Below are 10,818 nucleotides of genomic sequence, written 5' to 3'. Positions count from 1 at the left end.
TGGATTATAATGTACTCCCTCCGTTCTTTTTTTATCTTCCACTTTGGGTTTTTCACACATATTAAGGAAGATAGAATCTTTGGGTTGTAGTGGGTATATTTTAATTAAATAGTAGTGTGAAGTAATGATTGTATTGGAAGTATGAGGTTGTAGTGGGTATTATTTTAATTAATTAGCAGTGTGAAGTAATGATTGTATTGAAAGTATGAGAGAGAAATAATTATAAATAAAAGAAAAATGGTACATTAAAATAAAAGAGGAGGGTTTTAAGGGGTAAAAGTGGGATTAAACTTTCTAAAAATAGAAAGTATTCTAAAGTGGAAGAACTTTTAAAACTACCTGTTATAGTAATGTGAAAGATCAAAAAAGAACGGAGGGAATATATGATTGATTTAACAAGGTACATCATACATGCTCCATTGCTACTTCGTCATTCTAATTAAACAAAAAAGTGATGGGCCTATACGAAATTTCCTTTATCAAAACATTAGGTTAACAGTTTTGCACTTGATGACTTGAATCTATTCAAATAGGAGTTCTCCCTCTCTGAAAATTCATTTATATGCAATTGATGGAAAATATAAGAAAAGTGAGTAAAATTGTATCTGTATATGCAATAAAAAAATTAAATATGTAAATGAGAATTAAAAAAATATAACTCAGATAATAACCAAAACTAAAATATGGCAAATTTAATTGGACCCATTAAAAATAAAAGTGAGGCAAAATTTCATTAGAGAGTGCATTTATTTAGTGCATGTTAGTTCCAAGTTCTAAACTGGCCTTTTCAACAAAACTCAATAATCAAAATTATTTTAAGTATATAATTTATATGAACATCGCTAAAAATAGTTAATATTTGGTAGTAATAAAATTTCTTTGAAGTGTAGGGATTTTAATAATCAACAAAATATGAATCTCATAACATAGAAATTACAAAGTTCCAAGAAAATAATAATTTCTATGAGCAACACTAAATTCAGTTTTTTAAAAGCTTTTGTTTAGTCTTTAACTCATATAAATATAAGAGAAAATTATATAAAACTACCTTTTCTATACCCTTCTTTGCAAAAAACTACCTTTTGTAAATTTTTTTGCAAAAAACTACCTTATTTAAATTATTCTATGCAAAAGACTACCTGTTAACGTTTTCTTACTCTTTGACCGTTGAAACTGACGTTGACCATCACGTGCAAGTCACGTGATTTATTATCCCTTTCCTTCTTCTTTCATTTCAGCCATTTCACTCGAAATTTCTAAGTAAACGCTGCCTCTTCTTCTTCTTTGCGATTTCGATTCTTCATCATCTGAGCGACATCTTGTTGGTGAAGCTTCTAACATTTAGAGGTATGTAGTACTACTCAATTACGGTTTTTTTCTTCATTGTTTTTTGTTATCTTTAAAATTGAATTCCTTCTTCAAATCTGCTTCCTTTTGTCTGCGGGTCTGCTGTGTTTGAATTTCTTGTTATTCATCGTTTAACTTGTAAATTGATTGTTGTTGTGTGTGAATAATTTATTAGGGTTCTTAAAATTAGATAAATCAATAACATGAAGAAATTCAAAATCTGGAAAAAAGCAACTACTGCGAAAAAGATGGATTCCGAGTTGGCAACTGATTTCGGTAATGTTAGGGTAGATGAGGTGGAGCTTGAAACATCTGATGTGGCACATGAGGTTGTGGATGAGTTGGAAACAGCAAATGTAGATGCTGTTGGTGGGCAAATGGACCTGATGTCGGTTAGTCCATCGAGTAGTTGTGCACGAGTTGGATGTGAAGATTTTACCTTCATGAGCGATAGGCAAAAGGTATGAACGTAATTAATTGTTAACACATATCTAGTTTCATATGTGACTAAAGTTGAAAACCTATTAATAATGTTATACCTTCATGGGCATTGCAGGGTTTGATTGAAGCTTTGAATTCAGTAGTTCCTGAAGCTGAAATTAGGTTCTGTTGTAGGCATATTTGGGCTAACTTCAAGATCAAGTTTCCTGGAGAGTTATACAAACAACACTTTTGGAGAGCAGTAAGAGCTTACAACAAGGTATGGAATCATTTGTGGAATTAAATATTGACTGTAATGTTGTACTAATATGTGTAAAATCTTCGTGTACAGTTTCATTTTGATAAGGAAATGATTGCAATAAAGAATATTTCTGTTGAGGCACATGCATATCTATCTGCTATTCCTGCTAAACATTGGTCTAGGCATGCCTTTTGTAGTAGGAGTAAGTCTGGAATGTTGTTAAATAATATTTGTGAGTCATTCAACAACGTGTTAGTAGAAGCTAGGGGGAAGCCCATTATTTCTCTTATGGAGTGGATTAGGAGATATGTGATGCAAAGGAGTGCAGCCAAACGAGAGGGGTTGGGTAAATTTAAAGGTGTGTTGATGCCAGCTATAACCAAAATGATTGAAAAAAATTCAAAAGAAATATATGGTTTGAGGGTAATCCCAGTAGATGTGTTTGAATTTGAGGTGGATGATGATGAAAAAAGTTACGTGGTAAACTTGACCAATAAGACATGCCTTTGTGGAAGTTGGAATCTTATTGGGATCCCTTGCAAACATGCCATGGCTTGTATTCTTATTAGAAAATTGGATGCAAGTGAATTTGTCCATGAGGCGTATCGTGTAGAAACGTATGCCAAGACGTATGCTCCTAAGTTTTATGGTATGCCTGGACGCGAAATGTGGCCGACAACTACATTAGCCCAACCTCTTCCTCCACCATTTCGAAAGATGCCTGGAAGGCCTAAAATAAGGAAAAGGAAAAAGGAAACTGATGAAGGTAAAGGAGGTAAGAAGCCTGCAACTGCTGTTCGAGAATACAAGCAACGGAGATGTGGTAATTGTGGTGAGTTAGGTCACTACAAAAAGGGATGCAAGAATCCAACAAAACCACAACCAACAAAGATGAGGTCAAAGGGTGGAAGGCCTAAAATGGGATCTTCTTGTACTCAACTGTCCACACCAAGTGACATGCCTTGCTCCAGTAGTGAACAACTAATGATAAGTGCAACAGATGCAAGTACTACATATGTAATGGATGAACAAAGTCAAGTATAGAACTTCATAAGTATATGTTGAATGTAATTTGTCGATTTAATGTAAGAAATGTATTAATGTAGCAAATGAACTCAAGAATGTACTATCTTGAACTAGATGTAACTAAAACAGTAATTGAAATGATCATGTACTGCTGTTTGAATCAATTCATTAATTGAAGTTGAGTATGCAGGAAATCAGTTTTTGAACTGATCAGTAATGTGCAGCAAGTTATACAATCAGTTTCTGTTTTAGTGTTAATGGTGTTAATTGTACATGTATTGATCATTTGTTTTAGTGTTGATACTGAAATCATTTGTACATGTGTTGATCAGTGTTTTAGTGCAGCAAATCATTTCAAGTGTTAATTGTGGTTTCTGATATGGCATGAACTGATATAATGTGCAATGTACTGAAATGTGCAAATGAGCCATGTTCAATGAACTGATACGTGCAGCAAATTAGTATATGTGTTGTGCATGTTGTTCAATGTTCAATGTTTTAGTGCAGCAAATCAGTTCAAGTGTTAATCAATAATGTGCATCAATAATGTGCATCAATTGCTGTATGTGCATCAATAATGTGCATCAATGTACTATGTGTTTGTTCATCATGATACAATACCTGCAAATCCATACCAAAACAAGATACCAGCTCATACACAGCAACACATTGTTACAATATCCAAATCAATATTGAGTATGCAGGAAATCAATACATCAATGCATACAGAGCAAACATACACAGCACCAACAGAAAACTCCAATTACAGAAAACTCCAGTTCATTCATTCATTCATCATCATCATCACACAATATCCAAATCAATGTTACAATTAAGCTTAACTAGGCCTAAACTCCAATTACTACCCTTGATTAATACAACAAAAACCAACAGAAAATAAAACAAAAACCCTAATACAAAGCTTTTAATCTGATTGTAATGCTCCCTCTCATTCATCCATTTCTTCTTAATCATTTTAATTTCTGAGAATGCTTGTTCCTTTTCATGTTCCAAGCAGCAAATCCTTGATGTCAAAACCTTGATTTCGATTGCCAATTGTCGCTTCTCCTCCACAAGTTTGTTAGTGACTTCTCTTTGCCAAAAAGTCATTTCAGGTTGATCAACCCACTTAAACTTTTTGCATCCCCTCCAATTTGTATCAGGATCATAAAATACGCAAGTCTTGAACCTTCTTCCTGGATTTTCCTTGGTCCAACAAAACCCTCCTTGCAAAGGGAACTCCACACCCACATTTTTCAGTTTTCGAATTTTCGCTACAAGAAGAAGAAGACATTCCAAAGTAATTGCAAAAAATTGGGTTGTTTTACTGATTTACTGACTCGAAATCAAGGAGAAAGAAATGAATAACAATGATTTTAGGTTATCAAAATGAAGGAAAATGGAAGAGCGCACGAATTAGGGTTTTCGAAATCGCAAAGAAGAAGAAGAGGCAGCGTTTACTTAGAAAGTTTCGAGTGAAATGGCTGAAATGAAAGAAGAAGGAAAGGGATAATAAATCACGTGACTTGCACGTGATGGTCAACGTCAGTTTCAACGGTCAAAGAGTAAGAAAACGTTAACAGGTAGTCTTTTGCAAAGAATAATTTAAATAAGGTAGTTTTTTGCAAAAAAATTTACAAAAGGTAGTTTTTTGCAAAGAAAGGTATAGAAAAGGTAGTTTTATATAATTTTCTCTAAATATAAACCAAAAAAAGGGTTTTTTATCCAAAAATATCTGAAATTGATCATCCAATTTGATCTGTAAACCGAAATACTCGATATTCGATGTCAATGAGGATACGTTGCAAAATTCAAATTCGATATCTAAAATATCTGATTTTTGACATTTGAATATACTCAAAATGATTTTTTAAATAATTTTTTATTGTTAACATCGGATATCTAAATCTACTTATAACATGTGCATAACCAATTTTTTGGATATTCGAATATCCGAATCTCAAAACATTCATATCCGAATATGTATTTGATATTTAAATTTTCAAACCAATTACCTAATCCGAATTATAGTTTTGGATTATCTTAAAATTCAAAACGAATATCAAATCTAATCACTAAATTTTCAATTCATCAGAGAGTTTCGCTTATATTTCTAAAGTCTTGTAATCATTGTCTTCTATATGAAATACCCCTAATTTTAATCTGGAAAGCCACAATACTCTTTGTATAAAAAATATTTGTATATGTAAAATATTAGTCACAAGTAATTCTGGCAGAAAATTATTTGGGAGGATCAAATTAACGTTAATTTGGGATATATTAATAATATTAGAGGGAGATCTGACAGCATTTATTTGGGAGGATTGAAGAAGCATTGAACGTGCATTAGGACGTAGGAGTATTAGTGCATGGGAAGATCACATGCGATTGGAAGATGTTTGTCCCTCGTTGAAGATTATTACAAGTTAGTGGGATACGTGTTAACAGAAGAAACAAAGAGCGCCATATAAAATAAAGGAAAATCAACCAAAATAAAGGAGGACTTGACACGTCGAGGACAACAACAGTGGTATGCAAAGAAATTTTGGGGATTGATGATATAACAGAAGGAATGTTTTTACATGCACAGTGATAGACTATAAATACACATCAAGGAGCACATAAATGAGGTAACAAAATTCTAGTATTGAGAGAGACAAAGAACTCTAAGTAATTTTGTAACACCCCTAATAAAAATATTATTTATAAAAAGACGTAAATAATATTATTTAGTAACGGAAAGTAAATACAAGGTGTTCGCCACACTGGAAGAGTGTAAGGCGTCAAAACTTCAAGCTTAAAACGTTTACTCTAACGTGTCAAACAATTTATACATTGAAAACAAAAACGTTTGACTTTAAGATAATATTGAAAATGCATAAAATTGTAAAATACTTTTATATTTAAGAAAGAAAAAAAAATATACTCATATACACTTATATAATGTCACAAAAAAAAAAATAACACATCCCTTTTCATGGACTCCTCCCAAAAGGCCGATCCACCAGACACCTTAGGGAGGTAATAAGAACACACTAAGGATTGACCTACCCTACACAGTCCGAGGCAAAAACGCTGTTTTATAATTAAAATTTATATTCACAAATAAATTTATATAATCACAATAAAATAACACTCTTAAATATTGATTAGTAAAAAGAATTATATGTATTTCTTGATAAAATGATCCGAAAAGAAAGAAAATAAAAAAAAAGAATAAAATAACAAAAACAGTGGATAACAGCTATACTCCACAAAGTCCACATATTCATGATCATTTTTGTTTTAAAGAATATCAGGTTAATAACTTAATATCATAACTTCTGTATTGGACCTCGCCACCATTGAAGCCCTGTACATGCTTCAACGTTTTTTTTTCCTTTCAAATACTCTTACCCGGTTAAATAAGAAAATTAATAATGTTTGGCAAGATGATAATGAAGTGTTTAACAAACAAACAATACTGCAAAAGAAAACGTCAAGTCCGAAAACGTTGATCGAAAACTTTAAACGAACAAACTTTGGAGTTTATAATAGAGAAGGGTAAAGACATAACAACTCACATTGTATAAGAAACGAGATCGGACGGAAAAAAAAAAAAAAAAAAAAAGAATGTAGTAAGCTTCCAGATAGGTTTAGAATGGTATGTGATGATTATAGGCTTGCCATGAGATGAGTATTTATAGGGGGAGATGGGGAAGATGATAGGTTTAGCCATTGATGAGGGAAAATGAAGCTGCAAGGTTTGTTCATGGCTGCCACAAATAAATTACCCGTTACATACTCAATCGTTCATCTTCAATGCTTTCTCTCTTTAATTTAACTTAGCTTAATGATATGACTTTGGGGTTTCCTTTTTCATCATTAAGCTTTTATATTATTATTATTATTATTATTATTATTATTATTATTATTATAGATTTTATTCTAATAAAACTAATGAACAATTACCCTTATTAGGCATTATAATATGACGATTCGCACTACTATTTATATGGTAACAATTATATTCGACATACATTTTGTTTTACGGTTATTAAATATCAAATTGGTTCGTTAACAGCCAAATCTTATTGTGGACTGTGCCTAGTGTCAAACTGTATCGTGAATAGTGCCTCGTGCCAATCATGTTGTGAATAGTGTTGTGTCGTGTTTGGTTTTCCAAAAAAATGAGATCCAACCAAAGAAATTGTCTTCTATTGGCCCATTTATAAGTGGTGCCTATCATGCCTTGTGACTAGAGGTGTTCAACGGGGCGAGTCAAGTCAAAATTTAAATGGGTCGGGGCGGGTCATGTCAAATATTAATTGAACCAGGGCGGGTCAAAACCCATTTAAATCCGACTCAATTTGACCTGTTTTTAAAAAGTTAATAGAATAATTTTTTATTATACTTTATGACCCACTGGGTCGATCCACTTATGTATATAATAATATCATTTTAATCCGTTGGGTCGACTGCCCCATTGGCACCTCTACTTGCGACAAACCATTTTATTTCAAATCGTATTCCAAAAATTATAGTTTCATATTATGTCATATCTTAAGTGGGTCCCTTACAAACTAGTCTTACCCACATCTATCTCTCTCTTAATAAAAAAAACTTCGTGTAATTGTATTGTAAACTTAAAAAAGGAAAAAATTGGTGGACTTCTAAGAAAGTACGTGAAGTTTCCTAAAAGGACAAGTTGGCCCCAAGAAATTCGAATGAAATAGCAAAGCCGGTTTACCCAAACTTTGGCCCACTTCATTAAGAATAGTCGTTATAATTCCTGTCATTGGAAATTAGTTACAATATTAAAAAAATATTATTATTTATTCATTATTTTTAATTTGTGATTAGTTTTTATCTATAGTTTTAAACATATTCAAATTTAAAATTGTTTGATTCGTCTCATTGTAAATATTATCAATATTAAATTTTTATAATTTTTTATTATACGTAATTAGAAATATTAAGGATTAAATTAGTGCATTGAATTGCATAAAAAATGAAAAGTTGCAAGTAAATTGAAAAGATTATCAATATCAAACATCATATTTGTTTTTGCACTTTTGTTAATGCACTAATTTAATCTTTAATATCACTATTTGTGTATAATTAAAAATTATAAAAAATAAATATTATTACACCTTATGGCGAGATGAATCAAACAAGATTTCATTTAACTATATTTTAAATTATAATTAAAAATAAATTACAAATTAAAAATATGTAATGAATAATACTTAAAAAAACAAATAAGACATTTAAAAAGAAAAAAAAAATATCATCTACACAGTTTACAATTTATTCTTTCTATTGACATTTATCAAAGTATACACGTAAAACTAGAAAGTGGAATACAGTCACACCCTCTCTGTCTCTTTCTTCGCAACTCCCCCCTTTCTTTTTTCACATTTCCTCCCCTCTATTTATTTCTCCTCAACCTTGCTTCCTTCAATCCATCTTCATTAATCCCTAAAAACAATCAATCTCAAAGATCTTCCTTGTTTCTTCATCACTCAACAATGGCATCCCTTAATTACCCACAAAATTTCGAAGATCATTTACCATTAATGGCGGAAAAATTAGGTGGGGATGCTTTAATTGGAGAATTATGTAAAGGGTTTCAATTATTAGTTGATAATGATAAAGGGGTTATTACTTTTGATAGCTTAAAGAAGAGCGCTGCTTTGCTTGGATTACAAGATCTTACTGATGATCATTTAAGAAGTATGTTGAATGAAGGTGATTTTGATGGTGATGGTGCTTTAAATCAGATGGAATTTTGTGTTTTGATGTTTAGATTAAGTCCTGAATTGATGGAAGAAGCTCATGATTTGCTTCATCATGATCTTCAATCCTTTTTCTGATATAATTTTGATGATTTGCTTCATCTTGAATCAAATGGAATTTTTGTTTTTTTAAAAATTTCTTCTTTCCCCCTTATACTGTAATTGATCATGATTCTTTGGGAATGGTTATTGATATAATTCAAATAATTTTGCTATTTTATGGTTCATCTTTTGGCTTCTGAGATTGTTTTTTTTAATTGTTGACCAGTTATGATTATAGAGCTACATGCAAAAGTCTATTATGCAAAAAAAAATAAAAATTATTAGAAAAATTTACCTAGAATAATTCAATCTATTTACGATTTTCCTACAATAATCCCAACTATTAATTAAGCATGAATAATCCCAATTATTAACTCACTTAACATGTGCTCTTGTTACTTTACCTACAACCGGTTTTAGTAGGTAAATTTATTATTTTTCCTTTTTTTTAAAATTTAAAATAAAAACTTGCAACTACTCACATTAATACCTTCAAGTATTCATCTCTCCCGTAAAACATTAGAATTCTCACTCTTGTATAAACCCATTCAAGTATCATCTCCATTTTCTGAAATTTCGACCCAGTACAGCACAATTTCGCGAAGGAAAACTTGATTACTCTCATCTCCAAGGTATTTGATGGTAAGTGAAAGCTTTAAATTTCTGCAATTTTTTTAATCGAACTCTATATGATTCTGATTTTTTTTTTTAATTTAATTGTTATTAATAGGGTAGTTTATTTGATGAAGTTACTTTAAAATGGTGGTATGATGGGGTGTTCAAGAAAAATAAGGTTGGAGTAGAGTATGTGGGTGGTATGTGTAAAACAATTAGTGTAGACCCAGACAAAATTTCTTGGTTTGAACTCAAAGGGATTGTTGAACAAGATGTGGGTTACAAATCTCCCTTTACCCTATACTATTTGCATTCTACTTCTATGGCTTTTGAGGATGGGTTGAGGAAAATCAATGATGATGTCTCTGTAGGTGAAATGGCTAAGGCTGTTATTGAGTCTAAGGCAATAGATGTATATGTATTGAATGATATGGATGATGACAACCTCACTAAATTACTAGGGAAAGCAACTGGCAACTTGGATGGAGACAATAGTTTATTGGTTTCAAGGAAAAAATTGACACCTAGGAAGCCACATAAGCCCACTATTAAGACATGTAGTCAAAGTAAGACCCGTGGTCCCCACAAATTAACTAAGAAGCCTAACTCATCATCCATTTCAGATGCTTTAATTGAATCTGAAAATCTAGTTGCTGTGCAAAGTATTAACTCAGATCTGCCTTCAACCTCTACACTAGAAAATACTTGTAGATTTATCCCCATTGAAAGTGGGCTTTCTAAAGATGAGCTGAACTTTCATAATGATTGGTTTGAGACTTTTCCTAGTCCTGATGCAAAGTTAAATGAGGCTATTGATGAAGTTAATGGAGGTGAAGATGAGGTACGTGAAGGAAGTGATGAAGTTTTTGAAGAAGGTGATGATAGTACACATACATGTCAGAGGAATATGGATTCCAATAGGCAGTTTAAGGGATCCGAACGAGCAAATGTATCCATTAGCATGGGGTGGTTGAAGGTGAAAATAATGATTCATGGCGGTGGTTCCTTGCTGAGCTTAAAAAATGTGTTCCACATGCGAATGGCACGCGATGGACTATCATTCCAAGTGTGATGTGATTTTGAGTAACATGGCAGAAACGTTCAACAACTATATCATGCATACAAGATCAAAACACTTGATCGACATGCTTGATGACATTAGGACTATGTTAATGAAGAGACTAGCTACGAAGAAGGAACAATGTGCAACTAAATGGAGTGGAGTTTTATGTCCAAAAATACAAGCTTTGTTAGACAAAGAGAAAGAAGAAGCTTCAAATTGTACTGTACTGCCATCAACACCTGCTGTTTTCCAAATTGCTCACCACA

General features: G+C 32.1%; 2 protein-coding genes across 2 annotated transcripts; both read left to right on the top strand.

The window, feature by feature from the left end:
* The first annotated feature begins 8,565 nt into the window (after positions 1-8,565).
* On the top strand, positions 8,566-9,048 carry LOC130807276 (calcium-binding protein PBP1-like). Its single transcript, XM_057672431.1, has one exon. The coding sequence runs from the start codon at positions 8,566-8,568 to the stop codon at positions 8,908-8,910; it is 345 nt and encodes a 114-aa protein (XP_057528414.1). The 3' UTR covers positions 8,911-9,048.
* Positions 9,049-9,200: 152 nt separating this feature from the next.
* On the top strand, positions 9,201-10,572 carry LOC130807275 (uncharacterized). The gene is made up of 2 exons (XM_057672430.1): positions 9,201-9,516; positions 9,605-10,572. The coding sequence occupies exons 1-2, from the start codon at positions 9,514-9,516 to the stop codon at positions 10,559-10,561; spliced, it is 960 nt and encodes a 319-aa protein (XP_057528413.1). The 5' UTR covers positions 9,201-9,513; the 3' UTR covers positions 10,562-10,572.
* Positions 10,573-10,818: the final 246 nt, after the last annotated feature.

This window comes from Amaranthus tricolor, chromosome 3 (assembly GCF_026212465.1).
Source record: "Amaranthus tricolor cultivar Red isolate AtriRed21 chromosome 3, ASM2621246v1, whole genome shotgun sequence".
Lineage (NCBI taxonomy): Eukaryota > Viridiplantae > Streptophyta > Magnoliopsida > Caryophyllales > Amaranthaceae > Amaranthus > Amaranthus tricolor.
This window is presented reverse-complemented; position numbering and strand designations above follow the sequence as displayed.

Excerpts from the sequence above, each read along its gene's own strand:
- LOC130807276 (XM_057672431.1), top strand. The coding sequence starts at position 8,566 with ATGGCATCCCTTAATTACCCACAAAATTTCGAAGATCATTTACCATTA.